This window comes from Pan paniscus, chromosome 7 (genome assembly GCF_029289425.2).
Source record: "Pan paniscus chromosome 7, NHGRI_mPanPan1-v2.0_pri, whole genome shotgun sequence".
Lineage (NCBI taxonomy): Eukaryota > Metazoa > Chordata > Mammalia > Primates > Hominidae > Pan > Pan paniscus.
In genome coordinates, this window is record NC_073256.2 from 95,366,596 (window position 1) to 95,386,984 (window position 20,389).

General features: G+C 36.7%; 1 protein-coding gene across 2 annotated transcripts in view; it reads left to right on the forward strand.

Annotated features, from left to right (window-relative positions):
• STMN2 (stathmin 2) overlaps nt 1-20,389 on the forward strand; it is a 55,470-nt gene that overhangs the window by 15,960 nt on the left and 19,121 nt on the right. For both annotated transcript variants that reach the window (XM_003831284.5, XM_034966265.3), the window contains exons 2-3: nt 10,156-10,251; nt 14,734-14,906. In XM_003831284.5, coding sequence (XP_003831332.1) covers nt 10,156-10,251; nt 14,734-14,906 — 269 coding nt within the window. The remainder of the gene's footprint in view (nt 1-10,155; nt 10,252-14,733; nt 14,907-20,389) is intronic.

Below are 20,389 nucleotides of genomic sequence, written 5' to 3' on the forward strand. Positions count from 1 at the left end.
GAGATGCCTTCCCTTGCCCTCAGGAAACTTAAGTATAGTTGCAAAGAAATGATTAGCAGCAAACAAAGCCATAGAGAAGTAAGGGCTAAGGTCTGTGAAACAAGCCTGGAAAATAACCTTGTCCTTGAAAAACACAAAAAGAAAGAAAAAGAAAGAAAGAAAGAGAGAGAGAGAGAAAGAAAAAGAAAGAAAGAAAGAAAGAAAGAAAGAAAGAAAGAAAGAAAGAAAGAAAGAAAGAAAGGAAGAAAGAAAGAAAAGAAACTCCAAGGCCCTTATGAAGGAAACCATTAAGTTTGCTTCACTTCTGTTTTTAGGAAGACACAAACCGAGTCTTAATGAACCTCAAGGCCACAACTACTAGAGACATTTAGGAATTGTCACCACATTCTAATCTATATATCCTCTGTTTGGCCCTTCCTATTAATATTTTGTAAAATTTTTGAAGATATGAGCAATGTTTAAAACCATGAATCCCCCTTTTTTTATAAGTAATATTTAGGCTGAATAAACAAGAGAAAATAGGACATAAAGGGGAGCCAACGTGTGCCTTCATTTATAATGTATTCCCAAGTTGTGAGTTTGGTTTATCAGCAATTTATCGTGCCAAATTCCAAGTCGTATTTATCTATGCAGATCAAACACTTGATTCTATTTTTGCCTTAATTTTTTTATTGGGTATGTTTATGACCAAGTCATATGGTATTTTCTGTGACAGATAAAATGCACAGGTTATTCCAATCTGGCTCAGCCAGTCATAGCAACATGTAGTCCTTCTCATGTCTTAAGAATGAGTATCAAGAATTCAAAGGGAGTTCCAGATGGCATCCAAAAAGCTTATAGTTTATGCATCACTTATTCTAACAGTAGAAAAAGAATATTTGAAGCCAAAAATAGACCTTGCATGTAGCATGTGGAAGACTAGAAATTGCCCTGATAGTTAAACAATTTGAAATTCAAGACATTAATTTCTTTATGAAGCATTTGTCACATCATAGGTAATATTTTATACCTATCATATATATCCTTATTACGAAATACAAAGAAATTATTCATTCTATCTAACTAAGACTTTGTATCCTTTACCAATATCTCTCCATTCTCCCACCTCCACCCTAGCCCCTGGAAACCACCCTTCTACTCTCTGCTTCTATGAGTTCTACATTTTTAGTGAGATCATGCAGTATTTGTCTTTCTGTTCCTAGCTTATTTCACTTGACATAATGTCCTTCAGGCTCATCCATGTTGTCACAAATGACAGAATTTCCTTCTTAAGGCTGAACAGTATTCCATTGTGTGTATGTAGCACATTTTCTTTATTAATTCATCTGTTGATGGATACTCATATTGATTCCATATCTTGGGTCTTGTGAATAATGATGCAGTGAACATAGGAGTGCAGATATCTTTTTGACATATTGATTCCACTTTGATGGGATATATACCCAGTAGTGGGACTGCTGGATCATCTAGTAGTTTTATTTTTATTTATTTATTTATTTATTTTTATTTTGAGACAGAGCCTTGCTCTGTCGCCCAGGCCGGAGTATAGTGGTGCCATCTAGGCTCACTGCAATCTCTGCCTCCTGGGTTCAAGCAATTTTCCTGCCTCAGCCTCCTGAGTAGCTGGGATTACAGGCACGCACCACCACGCCCAGCTAATTTTTGTACGTTTAGTAGAGACGGGGTTTCACCATGTCTCGAACCCCTGTCTTCAAGTGGTCCGTCCACCTCAGACTCCCAAAGTGCTGCAATTACAGGTATGAGCCACCACGCCTGGCCTAGTAGTTCTGTTTTTAATTTTTTGAGGAGCCTCCATACTGCTTTCCATAACGGCTCTAGGAATTTACATTCCACCAGCAGTGCACAAGGATTCCTTTTCTCCACATTCTGGCTAACCAATCTCCTGTCTTTTTGAGAACAGACATTTCAACACGTGTGAGATAATATCTCATCGTGGTTTTGATTTGCATTTCCCTGATGATTAGTTATCTTGTGCCTTTTTTCATATAACTGCTGGACATTAATATGTCTTCCTTTGAGAACTGTGTATTCAGGAGAAAATAATCACTTCTCAGAGGAGCTTTCATTTCAAAATATCCGGGAAAAAAATAGAAAAAATGGAAAATTTATCCTAGAGTAAGTTGTCTTTTATATTTTGACCCTGTTTGTGACATAAACTGGATGACACAAAACTGGAATGCAAAGGCTTTAGGACGATTACTTACTTACTTGTATATTGCTTTAGGTTGTTTGCAGAAAATTATACTAATTGAAGTTCAGGCTATGATGTGATAAAATCTATGTCAGGAGATGAGTCTATATGCAAAGCTTGAGGAAGTAACATTTGAGTTTAAAAACAAAAAAGCAATTTTCAATGTCATATCTAGGTTAACCCAAAAGATTTCTTTCACCCTATTTAGCTGCCTCTAAGAGGGATGCTGAAGATAATTACACTGTGGAACAATAGGACGATGCTTCACACTCACCTCACAGGCTCTGTTATTCCCACATACTGCCAGAGATACTCCAAAATAAAATCACTGCAACATCAGGCAGTTATAAACCTCAACGGTATTATTTTCTATTTATATATAGTATATTTTATATTTTACAAGTATAAAATATAATATATTTTATAAACATAAAATAGAATATATTTATTCTATTCTCTTTGACACAAAGTGACCATAAGACATATTACTTAAGCATGACTAGCAAAGTCTTGGGGCTTGTCATTCAGGAGGAAACTCTTACCTAACTGTTCAGTTTTTGTTCACTGCACCATTTACATAAGCCAAACTAATGCTGCAAACTGTGCAAAACAATGCACAGTGTTGTGAATGAATGGCTAAAATAAAACTCTAATGAGTGGGGTTTGAAAAATGCAACTTTAGGACACTGTTGAGAAAATGTTGCACACTGCGCATTTTACAAAATTTCGTTGAAGGACACATGGATATTCTTTTTAGGATTATGGAGGGAAGCAAAATTTTGGCTCCTACATGCAGTTTTTGTGGCCTTTTCCTGAAATAGTCATCTCCCATTAATTATTTAGATATCATTCATTTCCTAAGACAACATTTAGGGAGACTGCCTTAAGTACAATTTGTACACTATCCAGATAAGAATTCTTTTTGGTGAAACATTGATAAATATTACTTGGCAGTAACACCAAGTTAAAATATTTGTTTCACAGTCGATGTTAATAACTATTATAGATAAAGTGAATTTTATAAGACATACTCAGATCTAAAACAGCAATATGGAGCTCTTCAAATCCATTGAAACTTCATACCAGCCTACGGAAGTAGAGGTTTTTATGCAAACTCTTCAAGAAATATGCTCTGAACTTTCAATTCCTTAGATTGATAGAGGAATTAAATCATGATATAACTAATAGGTTTGTGGTACAAATTGCTGCTGCTTAATCTGATTCTGTGTCTTCCCAGTGTTCTATATGAATTAGATATTCCATTATCTAAAGACAGTCAACCCCATCCCACGGTGATAGCTCTAGGACTCCCTTTGAGTTCATTAAATCTGTATTCTCAGTCTCCAAACTTCTGGTTAATTCAAACAGAAAAGTCAACTGGCCCATGAACTAAAATAAAGTCATCTGAATTTTTTTTTTATTTTGCAGTGTGATAAAAGTCTCACACTTTTTATTTCTGAAAGTTTCTGCTTTCACTGAGAGCATAATAGGCTATCCAACCTTATGCAGTCTTATATACAAAGTCATAGTCAGGCTAAATTCAAAAACCCATGTGAGATAGAAGTCAACATTTATTTTCTGGAGAAAAGCCACACATTACAACAAAGTGAACAATGAAGCTGGCATCCTTATCACTGGTGACCAAAACATTTGTGACTCTGGACATTGGCCCCACAAATGCGATAATCATTCTGCATAGGAAGTGAGTTTTGCTAATTAAAAATGGATCCAAAATACTTTCTACTCTTCAGCCAAGAATTAAAAAGTAATAGGGAGAAATTGAAATCACTTGGGTGCTACATTGAGCCATTCTGGAGAAGCAATTCAGAGAATGTCATGGCAGCCTCAAATTGCTGCTCAGGAGCATCCCAGCTTAGAAGATTGCAGGAAGGGAAGAGCATAGTCATTCTTACATGAGAACTGTCCTTAACCAGATGAATAGACTCTCCATTTTTTACCCTGGCTTTGTCTCATTTAAGTCCCAACCAATCTAGCTATGATTTTAGGTTTTACTACCTGCTAGTATTTAGGAGCTTAGGGGGGTAAAAAACCCCTCAATACTCAGAATTAGACTTGGTGATAAAAATCTTGACACATAAACAGAATAAAGCGCTTTCATTACTCCTCTAAACCACAGTGTCATTTGGTCTCTATCAAGGACTGTAAGAATTTCTTTCATCAGGGGAAAGAAAAAAAGGACAAGAGCCTGCAAGATGTAGTGGAACTCTCATTAAACACAGCAGGAGCTTTAACTGGAATCCAGAGTAAGGTGAGGTACCAGGTTACAACAATTTACTGCTTCTATTACAATTTTGATCACAAGGACTGATTCATGTCATCTAGTTTCTTTTCCTTGTCACTATCACTGGTGCTAAGAATACATCAAATTGAAATTTAAGAGCCTCATATGTTTCTGTATAACCCAGTGATGGGTTGTACTGCTTTGACCTTCTTAAATGTCCCTTTATTTGATTTGATATCTATTCCCATAGAAAAACTATAATGCTTTGGTTGGTCAAAATATTAATCTTTCAAAACCTCCCTGGCTTAGAAAACCAAATTTTTGTAGAGGGAGATGGGTAGAATCTAATTTTATTCTAAAGCAATTAGCATTACATCATCACAGCAGAAATATCTAGAATATTACCTCATGTCAGTGATCTTCTGATATGTTAAAAAGGGTATTTTAAAATCTGAGTTATTTCTTTTTCTTTTTAAAGTTACATCATTAATTACATACTCATCAACCAAAATATTTTATGCTCCAAATTTGAACCGATATAGTATGTAAGAAGTGTTCAAAATGAAATTATTTTGGTCTATTTTGTCTTTGAAGAAGATCACAGGGATGGACCTCCCAAAAGGATTTTTAAATGGGATTACATATCTGACTTTTAAAAAAATTATCTGACCTTGAGTTATAGTGCCCCAAAATAAGCAAACTTCCAAACACACAATATGATCAGAATTGAGTTAAAATTATCATCAGGGGCTTAATTTCTGAAATTAAAAAGGAAATGTTATTTCCTTATGAAAAGAAAAGGAACCAAAAATGAACTGCAAGGTAGCTGATTTCTGTCTATGTTAAGACTTAGGTAATGGGAGAAAGGGAAAAGGAAGGACAGAATTAGGAGAGGAGCAGTGTTTAACAATTGCAGGTGCAAGACTCAAGTTTTTTAGAATCCATTAGCAGAGAACCCTATTTCTTCCATTAACTGCTGTCCTTTTAAATCCTGGCACCAGCTCTGAGGACTGCAGGGTCCATAGCTAGTGCCCCACTCTACCCAGTTTAAAGACACCACTGCCTGGAAATGACAGGGGTTTTTTTCTTAAGGAAAGAGGTGCTTTCTGCCACGTATATATAAATTTGTAAGCTTCAAATAAAGTGCTTTTGTCCTTTCTGTCTATCAGAAACTGTGCAAATCGAATTGCTGTAAAACCAAGGGCAAGAGACATCAATCTTGCATTCTATAGCATCTGATTTTATCCTTTATCCCCAGGCACATTTCAAAAGGAAAAAAATGAGGTTGCATTTAAATTGAGTATTTGGGACTTGCCAAGAAAACCTCCCGCTAGACTAATATGATTGCGGGGAAAACAAGAGAAAGGAAAAGTGGAAAGGGAGTGTGCTAACAGATCCTGGGCCTCGTCAGCAGAGCCGTCCTGAGCACAAGGCCATGGTCAGACATCTGGTCCCGCGAATGACGTTTTCTTTATGGTCATTAAGAACACCAGTGTGTCGGGACACAAACAAGTATTCCTTTCAGGGATTGTGACACATTTTCTCCCAAAGTAGTATATTAATGACATTTCAAGAGCATTCTTTACTATCTTTTATATGTGATCAGGAAGTCTAATACATATCACTACTTCTTTTACACACAGCATTAGCCAAAACTAAAGTGTCAAATACAATTTTGTCTAGGATGAATAAACAGAAGAAATTTTTATGATACTGCACTATCAATTCCAAATTAAATAACAACAAAATGATAAGTGTTAAAATTCATATTAATGATTGTTCCCACACAAGCCGGAAAAAAATCTTTCTAAGAAGTCTTTCATGAGTTAATCCCATCTTTCAAAGTGTTCAGTGGCTCCGAATTCAGTTACTGTTTCCTATCAGTTCTTCTTTCATTAAGTCTCTTCCCTTTTTTTTCTCTTTGCACTATTTCCCTTAGCCAGGTACATAATCTTCTGTGCTTTATTCATTTGTGTCTTAAGTTTGTTTCCCGATGACATACCTTTCCAGCAACGCCATCTGGGGAGTTTGGGCAACTGTACCACGTTAGGAGGAAACCCTTCTTCACAGGAGAGTGTGCCTTTGCTGCAGGGAAGGAATCAGGATTTGCTTGGACTGTGGTTGCAGCTGGCTTTTAAGGATCTCCTTAGAATGCAAGCAACTCATCAATGAGAATCTCTGCAATGGCTGTCACTGGGTAGAGTCATGCTATGTGGGGTCATAGCCTTTGATACAAATAACAGTAAAGATAAAAATGCTATTAAAGGAATCACCCGCAGAGGTTAACTGGGTTTTGTCCCCAGACCACCTTGAACAAGAAAGAACATTTTTATCAGTCATTTTCTTAGTTTTAGCTGATAAAACAAAGTACCATAGACTAAGTGGCTTATAAACAACAGAAATTTATTTTTCACAGCTTTGGAGACTGGAAGTCTGAGATCAGGCTGCCAGAATGATCAGATTCTAGTTAGGGCCTACTTTGCTTTTGCAGACTGCCAACTTCTAGCTGCATTTTCATGTGGCAAAAGGAGACTGAGCTAGCTCTCTGGTCTCTTCTTATAAGGACACTAATCCCATTCATGAAGGCTTCACCTTCATCATTTAATTACTCTCCAAAGACCCCACCTCCAAATACTATCACATTGGGAATTAGATTTCAAATACAAATTTTGTGGGGACACAAATATTCAGTCCATAATAGTAATGATTACTCATTATACATAGGGCTCTAAATGTGCTAGCTTCTGACAGTTTTTACACTCACTTCTCTTTATTAGCTTGTCAAGCATAATTAGGGCAGTGGCCTTACTGAAAATTATTGAATTTAGTTTCCTAAGGACAGATATTGAGGAGTTTTTTCTTCACTAAAAATTCATGTTCTGATACAGCTTTCATCTGTTACTACTTTGTGAGATGGAAAATCTTTTATTTTATTTTTATGTTTGGATTGACCCTTCTTAATAAAGTCGGCATGTAATATGCTTCATGTGCTTCTAATATGTGCTTAATTTTGCAAAATATTTTGGATACCAGATTGCATTTCTCTTCCAAAAAAGGTACCAGCCTACAAAACCTTGCTGTTATTGTTTTCAATTAGTTCATGGAATTAAATGTATTAAATGTTTTATGCTCTGGCAGAAATTATGATTCTCACTTAACATCCATATAAATCTGGATCTGCCTGGGCCTTTATAAGTGACACAATTTCATTAACTGAATAAACAAATGATACAAAGAAATTTGGTTTAGCCTTCTAAAATTCCAAAGGCGTTCAACAAAATATCTCAGAATGGATGTTCCAGGACTTTTATGGCACAGGACAACATGTATTGCTTATTTTAAGAAAATAAGCTAAATAGTGAGGGGATTCTTTTAGCAGATCCTCAGGATGTGTTAGGTTGAATCATAGGCAAATGATATTTGATCATTGCACCTGTTAACACATTGAACCTCATCCTAAAATTGTAGAGCTAGAAGAAAGCCTTCTGGCAGTTTTTAAATAGATTGATTTACTGCAATTTATCCAGAAGCTTCACCGTTGTCACTGGCTACATGTGACTTTGGCCTCTGTGGGGCTATATCCTCATTTGTAAAATTGGTGGTGAGGTAGGTGGACAGTTGACTAAATAATCTCTTAGAATAATTCTAATATCTGTGGATCTAAAGCATCCAGGGGTTGAATATGTTTCTTTCTGGCCAAGAAAAGATGCACCTGTCAATAATGCCCAAACTCATCTTCTGAGAATCCTCTTTCCCAAGATACCCACTCTCCCTTGGGTTATATTATAGTAATGATCAGAAGCCCCTGCCAAGAAGAAACTGTTAACCTGGGAGGTCTATATTTTATGTCACAGCCATCTGTTTATACTTTCTCACAAGTTAGTGCACAGTATACCCATCATTTTCTTCCATTTTCCTTAATTTATTAATTTTACTAAATGCATAATTAACAAAAGTAAGAAGATTTTACCTCCTTATCCCCATCTGGTAGTTTGCAGATACTTGGCCTGATGACAACTGACAGTGATGAGATACTCACCAAGTTTACCAGGGCAGGAGGCTTCCTAGAGAAAAAATGAGAAAATGAAATGGGGAAGGGGAGTGAAGGATTGAGGAGGTGACAATCTGGACTCTTGCAACTGCATGGCAAGGTTGGCACACAAGCTGGGTTGCAACGGAGGGAAGGAGATCCTTATCAGATGTAATCAGAGCTCAGATCGAGGGCTTTGGTGTGTGTAGAAAGAGGGAGAGACAAAGAACTTAAAACAGAGCTGCCATTTGACCTTGCAGTCCCATTACTTGGTGTATACCCAAAGGAGAATAAATCATTCTATTAAAAAGACACATGCGCTTGTATGTTCATGGCAGCACTATTCACAATAGCTAAGACATGGAATCAAACTAGGTGCCCATCAATGGCAGATTGGATAAAGAAAATGTGGTAAATATACAGCATGCAATACAACATGGCCATAAGAAAAAATGAAATCATGTCCTTTGCTGCAACATGGATGCAGTTGGGACCCATAATCCTAAGTGAATTAACACAGGAACAGAAAACCAAATACAGCATGTTCTCACTTATAAGTGGGAGCTAAACACTGAGCACACATGGACATAAATATGAGAACAATAAACACTGTGGACTACTAGAGGGGAGAAGGAGAGAGGTTTGTAAAACTACCTATCAGGTGCTATGCTCAATACCTGGGTGATGGGATTTACACCCCAAACATCAGCATCATTTAATATTCCCATGTAAAAAGACTGCACATATACCCCTTGTATCTAAAATAAAACTTGAAATTAAAAAAAAGAAAGAAAGAAAGAAAGAGGCTGGAAATAGAGGCTCACACCTGTAATCCCAGCACTTTGGGTGGCCAAGGTGGGTGGATTGCTTGAGCCCAGGAATTCAAGACCAGCCTGAGAAACCTGGTGAAACTCTGTCTGTACAAAAAATACAAAAATTATCCAGGCATGGTGGAGCGCACCTGTAGTCCCAGCTAATGGGGAGGCTGAGGGGGGAACATCACTTGAGCCAAGGAGGTGGAGGTTGCAGTGAGCTGGGATCACACCACTGCACTACAGCCTGGGTAACAGAGCAACTCTGTCTCAAAGAGAGAGAGGAAAGAAAAAAGAAAAGATGGACAGATAAGAAAATGCACTTGGAGATTAAGAGAAAGCAGCAACACAGGACCCTGGATAATGTGTTTGCTTAATAACTATCCTGATGAGTTATCTGACTATTCCCAAATGAGTACGTGGCAATTCAGGCTGAACCAACAGAGTAGCCCTCCGGAATCTTACTTATGTACAATAGACCTGCATGCACATTTACTAGAATGAGCCTCTCTCTCTGGTAATCATGTCTGCTTCCACTAATTCCATCTGTTTCCTCTCTCTCCCTCCTATCCTGCTAGATCTTAATTCCTTCGACCTTCCTTTGTTTTTCTAACTCCCTTTCTTTCTCTTGTTATTTAACCTGCTATACTATGCAATTGATGTCCTCTGCAATAAGGAACATGCACTTCAGAATTCTGTTGACATCTTGCATTCCTTTATATTTAGTGAAAGAATGCAAAGGAGTCTACCTGGCAATATTCACTCTGCAGGAGGCAATAATTATTATTCAAATTAAAGGAAGCAGTAAAGAGAAATTCAGAAAAAATGAAATATACTAATCTTCAGCTTTTCATTTCAGCCTACAAGGAAAAAATGAAGGAGCTGTCCATGCTGTCACTGATCTGCTCTTGCTTTTACCCGGAACCTCGCAACATCAACATCTATACTTATGATGGTGAGTAACTTAGGATAGACATACCCCTGCTAGCTAGATCATTTGGAAAGGTTGACATATATTTGTTTCTTACAGCTCCTGATATAATTACATCAATATTTTGTAGCTCTCACTATTGACTTGCCGTGTCCAGCTATTATGTCCAATTGATTACCTATTGCTGAAAACAGTTTGAATTTGGTGCTAATAACAACACATCAATGTCTGTTAAGAAATGTGGATGGATTCTTATTAACAGCCACATCCAGCATATCAACATCCACAATATGTCTAAGATCTTTCTTTGCAAATAATTTAATAGGCTAAGCCATAATTGGAGTAGATCATAATTTGTAAGAAAATGCTTTATACTTAGAAAACTCAAGAGAAAGAATCAACAACCATAATTGTTTTTGCTTTATTGTAGTCTTTATAAAGTTTCTATACTTTGTATATACATGTCAACCAGCTAATGATAATAATAATTGACTCAACAAATAAAACTGACTTACGACTGAGGCCCTAGATAAAAAGGGTCTGAAAAGAAAAGCCTAAAGAATTAGCATGGCAATTAACACGATTGAGGTGCAACTCTTTAGGTTTGATTTATCCTGATTCATTTTGCTTACTTTGGCTCTGCCACAATCCACATGATCTTGGGCAAATAGATACTTGGATTCTCTAAGTCTCATTTAACTCTAGCATCTTCCTCTTGGAGTTGTTGTGAGGTTTAAATGGTTTAATGTAAGTCAAATATGCAAAACCAAGCCTAGCTCATTATATCACTCTACAATGATAGCTATCATTATCAACATCATCCTTACCTAATTCAGTCAATTTAACTAAAATATTTTATACAGTTCTATGTATCCTAGATATCCCTAAGGCATATTTTGCTAACTCTCAGGCTCACAATTATTTTTCTTTTCCATATATATAAAGAAAGACATTAACGACAAAACAAACTGACCTTGTGGCAATTAACCCCTTCTGCACCTTTAAAGCCTATTCAAGGACTCAAAGGCATTTACCTTCCAAAATTATTCTATCGTAGCACAAAAATCATAAATGCTAATTAACTGTTCCATAAGGAAATGTCCTCCATGTGAAAGGAATTCTGTCTCCAAATAAAACATTCATTAGAATGCAGGGCCAATGCCTACTTTGTACAAATTCATTCGGTCAGCAAATAAATTAGACAGACCTTTATTATTTGCTAGATGTAGCTGTGAAGAAGGATCCAGCTATGTTTCTTATGAGACTAATGTCGAACTATGGGTTGTCACTGAGGATCCAGAGTTCCATAGGGCGTAGTCCTCACCTTCAAAGAATTCAGGGCTTAGTAGAAGAGTCTCACACAAATGACTAGAATGTAGAACACAGAGTGGTTAGGACAAAGGAGCCAGGGATGGTTTTTGCTGGGTTAGGGAATGAAATAAGGGGAAGAAAAAATTGTGAAGTTATGTGTGAGCTGATTCTTGAAATAAGCTGCTTTTATTTACCTGCGTTCTCTTATAATCCTTTTCCATAGGCTTCCATAATTTTTATTGAGCTGTATTTAAAGTTGAATAGATAATTCAACATTTCTCGTAAACTGTGCTTCCTAAAAGAGTCCGTAGAGAATTTCAAATTTCTGCAGTCTTTAACTTGACCTGGTGTTTCTATGTTAGATAATAATGTGACTTGTTTATTGCAGGCAAACATTATAACAAGAAATTATTATTATTGTTTACATTTGTAAGCACTAAGTATATGGCTTGTGCTTTGCATTCAGCATCCTTTATCATTTAATCTTCACAACCACCTTAGAAGGAAGGTACTCTTTTTATTTCCATCTTTTAAATGAGGAAATAAAAGCATAAAGAAGTTAATTAACTTACCTAGTGTCACACAGCTATTAAGAGGGGCTTACTATTTGGATGCAAATATAGGCAGTTCTAATTCCAGAGCCTCTAATCTAAGCCATTTAAAACCCCATCACCTTATCAAATAAGCTGTTTTTATTTGCCCGTGTTCTCTTATAATCCTTATCCATAGGCTTACATAATTTTTATAAAATTGTATTTAAAATTTAAGTATAATCTTGGATGCCATCAGGAAAATGAAAAACATTTTTACATTTGTGAAGGAAAAAGCCCACATCATTTCCAATATAGTTATTGAGTTAGTATTATCTAGACTATCTATTAGCAGCTAAGGATCTGAGGTCAAGGCCTGCCAGCCTGGCATTTTACTTGACCACAACCTCCATGTGCACTAACCAGGCTGCTAAAAGAACATTAACGGGAACATAACCTGCTGGCTTGGTTGCCACAATTTTAAAAAGACGTTAATAAATTAGAGAGCACTTAGAGGTTAGGAAATAATATGGTGGTAAAGATCTAGAAACAGTGTCATTCTGGGGCACTTGAAGATGTTTAGCCTGGGGGAACAACTTGAAATGGAACATAACTGTTTTCAAATACTTGAAAAATGGTGGTGCACCACAGAGAATGGCCTAATCATGGGTAGCTTCAGACTTCAAACAAGGATCAGTGGGCTAAAACTAGAGAGATGGAGTTTGGGACTCAAAGAATGCTCATCTGAAATTGAGGGCTGACCAGCGAGGTTCTTTTAAAAATCATTGCATTTTACTAAATTGTGAGTTCTGTAATTATAAATGTCCTAGCAGGTGCTAGCTGTCATCTTTTCTATTATAAATTATACTATTTTATATTATAATTTATATTATACAGGTTTAAAACATAAGGGTCTGATAATCTGCTTATCTTTAATACATAAGCCACTGATAGAAAATAAGTGGCTAACCATTCTTCAGTTCTTTTTTTAATTGACAAAAATTGTATATGTTTGCGGTGTATGGCATATTTTGAAATATGTATACATTAGAGAATGGCTAAGTGAAGCAAATTCACATATGCATTACCTCACACACCTGTCATTTATTTGTGATGAGAACAAAAAATCTACTCTTTCAGAGATTTTCAAGAATACAGTACATTGTTATTAACAATAGTCAGCATGGTGTACAATAAGTCTTCTGCGGCCGGGTACGGTGGCTTACGCCTGTAATCCCAGCACTTTGGGAGGCCAAGGCTGGCAGATCACGAGGTCAGGAGTTCGAGACCAGCCTGACCGACATGCTGAAACCTTGCCTCTACTAAAAATACAAAAATTAGCTGAGCGTGGTGGTGAGCGCCTGTAGTCCCAGCTACTCAGGAGGCTGAGGCAGGAGAATTGCTTGAACCTGGGAGGCGGAGGTTGCAGTGAGTCGAGATAGTGCCACTGCACTCCAGCCTGGCAAAAGAGGGAAACTCCATCTCAATAATAAGTCTCTTGCATTTGTCCTTCCTGTTTAACTGAAATTATGTATTCTTTGATCAACATCTCCCCAGTCTCCACCCCTAACCCCTGGTAACCACAATTCTACTCTGCTTCCGTGAGTTCAACTTTATGAATAGTCCACATGTAAGTGAGATCATGTGGTATTTGTCTTTCTGTGCCTAGCTTATTTCACTTAGCATAGCGTCCTCCAGGTTCACCCATGTTGTCAAAAATGACAGGATTTCCCCCAACTTTTTTTAAGGCTGAACAGTATTCCATGTGTATGTGTATAAATTAGATTAGTAGAAGTTGCCACTCCCTCCTCCACCACAGTGGCTCTATCCCTGGCTCCTGGCTCCAGCCGAGTACACTAGAGGAGGATATTCTAAGCAGCAACAACACAGGAGCAAAGACATTACAATGGGGTGTTGTCTTATTGCCCCCATTAGACTGTAAGCATCTTGAAGACAAGGACCTCCATCACAGAGTGATGTTGTCATCCCTGGAGTGGGCACCGTGCATGATTGATGACTGGAAGCAATGAACATACAGAAGGGCAAAACAGAAATCAGCAGGATGCTTTGCATTTCAGCATTGACTTTGCCAAATATGCCCAACTATTCAGGGAGTTATATTGGTTCTAACGTAGCTTCTGTGATTCCTAAGCACAGGAATGGTGATCATATATATAATGGTGTATGCATATATATGCATATCTAGATAATGATATCTCATTATATGTGAGAACTGAAGAACTCCGTTACGTTTCTCGTCTAACCAAAAAGGGCCTACAGCTACGATAATTTCCAAACAAATAAATCTGTGCTACTTGATTTTCATGCAAAGCTCATATTTGTTCAAAAGGAAAATAAAGCTTAATTTAAAATCAATTTAGGCTAGTTTTATCTAAGTATGCTTACCGTTATTCAACTCCCTGCAGATATTGTCAAATTTCTCAATATGGTAAATATTTATTCTGTTAAAATATATCCATAGTTACACTAAAGACAAAGAGGTCTTATATGTTCTAAACAACATAGAGCAAATGCTCATAAACAGCATTTTATTCCTATGTCCCAGAATAACAACGCTACTTCCAATTGCTGGAATCTAAATTATTAAAATAAATCCATGCTGCAAGCTTTGTATGCTTAACATTCTCAAATGTTCACTTTTCAGATATGGAAGTGAAGCAAATCAACAAACGTGCCTCTGGCCAGGCTTTTGAGCTGATCTTGAAGCCACCATCTCCTATCTCAGAAGCCCCACGAACTTTAGCTTCTCCAAAGAAGAAAGACCTGTCCCTGGAGGAGATCCAGAAGAAACTGGAGGCTGCAGAGGAAAGAAGAAAGGTAACTTTTTCCATAGGTTTTCCTTCTCTCTCTCCCTCCCCTGCTCCTCCCTCTCACACACTCGGGCACACACGCACGCACACACACACACACACACATACAGAGAACAATGACAGCTGAAACTGTGCCATGCCAACATGTATAGGTTTTCAGTAGACACAGAGCCAGGCTAGTTGGGGTAAAAACTGTAAGATAAATGCTAATTTTAGGCTAGCCAAACCAGAGCTCTCAGAAACCCAAAGAGCTTCAGTGCTCTAGTGCCCCTTCCCGTATATTGAATCCCCTTATTATAAAAGCCTCCCTTCCCTAGACCATCAGGCAGAAGCACTGTAGAGAAAACACAGCCCTGGCGAACTCCAGTGGTGGGGAGGGGAAGAAGTGCTGCTTCCTCCCTCTCAGGATCTGTGTCACCCCCTTTGTCAGGCGTGGTTTTCCTTGGAATTACAAATTACCAGATCTTCCCTCCAAGATCTTTCCTGCCCAGGGTAAGGGCCAAGAGCTTGCCCCTTTCCTCTTCAGAGTCCCACTGCCTGCCCTGGAAGTTGGTCCTTCCAAGATCAGGACCTTCTCTGAGTTCTTTGAATATGTTCTTTATCTTTTTCTAAGGCTTGATGGGGATTTTTCTCTTTTTGCCATTGGTCCCTGCTTGTATTAAAGAGCTTTCCTTTTGCCAAATCTTTACTTTTCCATAATCACGTGGCTAAGAAGAGCCAAGGGTATTAATATTTGAGAACATTTAGAAATCCTAGGGACTGTGTACACAGACAGAAGTTGTTTGAATGTGTCTGTTCCAACCATGTGGTTATGGTAGTTAATCCCATCAAGGTACTCACGATCATCCAAAAATGGAATTCTTTTATGTAATTCATCCCCACATTGTATTTCCCATTATTTTTTATGATATAATTTTAGAATCAGGTAATCACTAAGAACATGTTCCCTGCACAGTTTTATGATGTTTTCTGTAAAAAGTCAGCCAACACTTTGGACACTTCTGTGTTGGATAATTAAAAACAGAATGAAGGTAATCCTTCTCCTAAAGATTGAATTCTCCAAGAGAGAATGCAGGACAAACACAGATGTGCTGTGTATAGTATGTGTGCATATATACATGCATATATGTACACAAATATGTGTATTATCAAATAATGAGGCTCAAACATTAGAAATCCTTAGATTAAATTTTCTAAACAAGAAAACACTAATCTTTGTAGTTGAAAAAAAATCCTCCTATGATATGTAACATGCTGATCTCAATTTTCACCTAAGAGTGATGTTCTCCAAATGTCCGATGAGCATTTCATATATATATATATAAAGTTTTATATATATAATTACAATGGTAATTGGTATATAGAGATATCTATATTATAGATATATATAGCTATCTCTATATATTACATATACCAATTATAGATATAGATATAACAATGGTAATTGGTGTATATGTGATGTGTATATATGTATATGTATACCATAATTATATATTAATATTGTATATATGCCATAATTATATATTAATATTGGTATATATATACCATGATTATATATTAATATTGGTGTGTGTATGTGTGTGTATATATATATATATATATAAAATACTAGTTATCATTGTTCTAGATTTAAAAAACAGGAACCTGAGCTACTAACTCGACTATATATATATACAGGAAGTTGCTTTAAAACATTTTTATCAGCTTTTTCATTGTTATTTATAGCTTTATTCTCATAGTAAAGCTAAAATAAATTATTCAACATTATCAAAACTTTGCTGCCAGCAGATGTAAGCAATACCTAAAACAGTGGAGAGCATGTTGCACCCAAAGCAGTTTAAGTTCTGACCCAAGCACTGGCATCTTATAGGCCCTGGGTAGAGATAAGAGTCATAGGTCAACATATATTGAGATGCTATGACTTGATTAGAATATGGAGTCAGTGACTGAGGTGAAATTAAAACTCAAACCACAATTCAACATCCTGATTTAGGATGTTGCTGGTGTTTCTAGGTACTACACTTAATTTGAAAGAAATTATTGAGGATAAAAAAAGAACTGGGATCAACAAAATTAACTAGGTGTTCTTATAAGAGTTCCTGAGGTTACTAATTAATGAAACTGATAAAGCTCCTGCACCCTGACAGCAAGAAATTATCAATGATTATACATTTAAACAATTGAATTGAACTAGAAACTGGCCACATGGTTAAAAGACATTTACAAATGTAATCATCCAGTGTTATGATGCCCAGAAAAAAAAAATTCCTTAGAATGCTTTAAAAGCTGTATTCCATCACCTTTCCAGTTATTTGTTAAACATTTTGTAATGCAAAAATCACCATATAGATTATGCCCTAGTGGTCGGGTTTTATTTTTAGTTTTTTATGTTTTTTTTTTGTTAATGGTAGAGTTTTAATTAAAAGAAAATACAACTAATTAGCAGAAAGTGCCAACTTTAAAAAATCACTAATTGATTTTATTCTATTGGGTTATACTGACTTAATTAGCACTAATTTAAAGAACTATTAATTATCTTTAAAGAGTCTTTAGCAAGTGCATATATCTCAGTAATTATGTTAGTAAGGACATGCCTATAACCAAAACCCAACTCAACTAGTTAAAACAAAAAGCAAATATGTGACTAAAAAGTCTAGGAGTGGCTACAGCATCAGGAACAGCTGGATCCAGGGATCACAGTATTATCAGAAAACTTTCTTTCAGTGCCTGTCATCTCTTCCTGCATTTAACTGGTTTCATTATCAAGAAAGTTTAATTTCAATAGTCAGTTCCAAATTATTTTTCTCACAACTTACCGACTCCAGCAGAAACAGAGCTTCTTTTTCCCAATAGTTTAACAAAAGTCCTGAAATTGAGTCTCAATGGCCTGGCCTGGATCACAGGCCCAACCCAGAACCAATCATTATGGCCAAGAGGATGTAGTAGTTTGATATGCTAGCCTGAATCACATGCCCACCACTGACCTGCAAAGGATTTTAGGTAAGATCCCTGGGATAAGAATTGTGGAGGGGTAGTTCCCCAGAAGAAAATCGAGGTGTTCTCACAAGACGAAGGGGTAATGGATCTTAAGTAAACAAAACTATAGATGTCCACATTTTCTATCTATAAATGTTTAGTGTTACTATAACAATTAGAATAATTATTTAGTTCATACACTATTCAATTTGTATCTCTCTTCTGTTGCCCTGCTGCCGTTATTTTCTTACAGATAGAATGAAAAATATTAATCTAGGCAGCTCTGTGAAACAGTACTGTCCAAGGAATATAACATGAGCCAGGCCGGGTGTGGTGGCTCATGGCTATAATCCCAGCACTTTGGGATGCCGAGGCAGGTGGATCACCTGAGATCAGGAGTTCAAGACCAGCCTGGCCAACATGGCAAAACCCCATCTCTACTAAAAATACAAAAATTCGCAGGGCATAGTGGCAGGCGCCTGTAATCCCAGCTACTGGGGAGGCTGAGGCAGAAGAATTGCTTGAACCCAGGAGGTGGAGGTTGCAGTGAACCGAGATGGTACCATTGCACTCCAGCCTGGATGACAGAGCAAGACTCCATCTCAAAAAAAAAAAAGAAAGAAATATAATGGGAGCCATATGTGTATTTTTAAATGTTCTAGAAGCCACATTTTTTAAAATAAAAGAAATATGAAATGAATTTTAGTAAAATATTCTTCACCCAATATATTCAAAACATTATTATTTCAATATGCATGTAATCAATATAGAAGTATTAATGAGCTGTTTCACATTATTTTATTCATACTAAGTGTTTGAAATCCAGTGTGTATTTTACGTTTACAACTCATTTCAATTCATGTTAGACATATTCCTAGTGCCTAGTAGCCAAAGGCAGCCAGTAGCACAGATACAGATATTAAAACAGAAAACACCTAGTGAATAATGGGGAAATTTTAGGCCTAAGTTTTTAAAATCCATACCAGATAATTATTCAGATTCAAATTTACTTTGTTTTTTCATATATATTCTTTAAAAATTACATTAATATGGGAACTCAGAAAGTTCAAAAGAAATTTCCATTCTATGGTTTTAGTCTTTACATTGTCAGAACTAATGCAAGTGTGAAGTTTAGGATGTACTGTAAGTAATAGGATCTTCTGAGTCTCATGCCTTCTTCTTCAGCTACCTACTCTGTTTCTATTTCAGTTCCTCACTGTGGGGAGGGGACTCCTCTGAACCTAGGTTTCATCTCTTACTCTCGTTCATGGTAAACAGGTTTTCCTTTGTAGCACCTAGCACAATTAGTAAGTAATTAGTATTTACTAGCATATTAGTATATATATGCATGTGTATTTATTTAACCCTATGTCTTCTACTAGATTATAAACTCCATGAAGATAGAACTTGTCTTTTGTTTAATAATGCTTGGCAATAGTTATTACTATAAACATTTTTTTTCTTTCTTATTCAACTCCTGTTAGTCATTGCCTGAGTACTACAAATGTTTTTAAGTAAATTAATAAATAATAACTTTCAGGGCCAAATGTGAAAGCGGCAATATATAGCTTGTTTTGATTTTTTATTCCACCCTCCCATCCTAAAACAATTATAGTCACTAAGTTTCCAAATGACATCTGAAATTGCACTAAGGAAATCCTAGTCTGGGCAAAATCACTCAGTCAACAGATATTTATCAAGGACTTACTATTTGGCAGGCCTTGTTCTAGACACAGGGGATACTCATCAAACTTACATTCCAATGGGGGAGAAAGAGCTAATAAATACATACACAGCATATTAGATGATACAAAATTAGCAGGACAAAGAGAACTGGGGGTGTGGGGGTGAAAGAAGCTAATATTATATGTTATTATTACTATATATAATAATATAATTATTGGATAGTCAAAAAAAACCCTCTCGAATAAGACATTTGAAAAGAAGCATAAAGGTAGCAAGGGAGTAAGGCAGGCAGCTCTTCTTTGGGACCTGAACATTCAAAATGATGAGAGTAGCAGGTACGGAGGCCCTGAAATAGGAATGTATGAGGTGTGTTTGAGAAATAACATGGAGGCCAGCGTGGCTGAAGCTGAGAGCAGGGGGAGAGTGGTAGCAACTGAAGTCAGAGGTCACAATTAAGGACTTTGACTTCACATGAAATGGGAGATCATGAAGGATAATAAAGCCATTTCATTACTTTATGTGAATCACAGCATCTTTTTAAAGAAGTATCCTTTTTTTAAAGGGGGAGATGACTAGAAAAATAAATAGTGTTAGATAAATAGAGAAAACAGGAAAACATTCCAGACTAAGACAGTGATTCCAGAACTAAGGATCCACAGAGGCGAGAATGCAGAAAGTGTATGTTTCAGAGCAGTGGGTAGACTAAGGGTTTGGACTAGTGGATTTGGATAGGGAGTTGGAGAGTAGCGAGGTGAGATTAGGGAGGGCTGTGAATGCCAGGTTAGTGTGCAAACTCCATTATATAAGCAGTAAGGAGTCACTACAGAC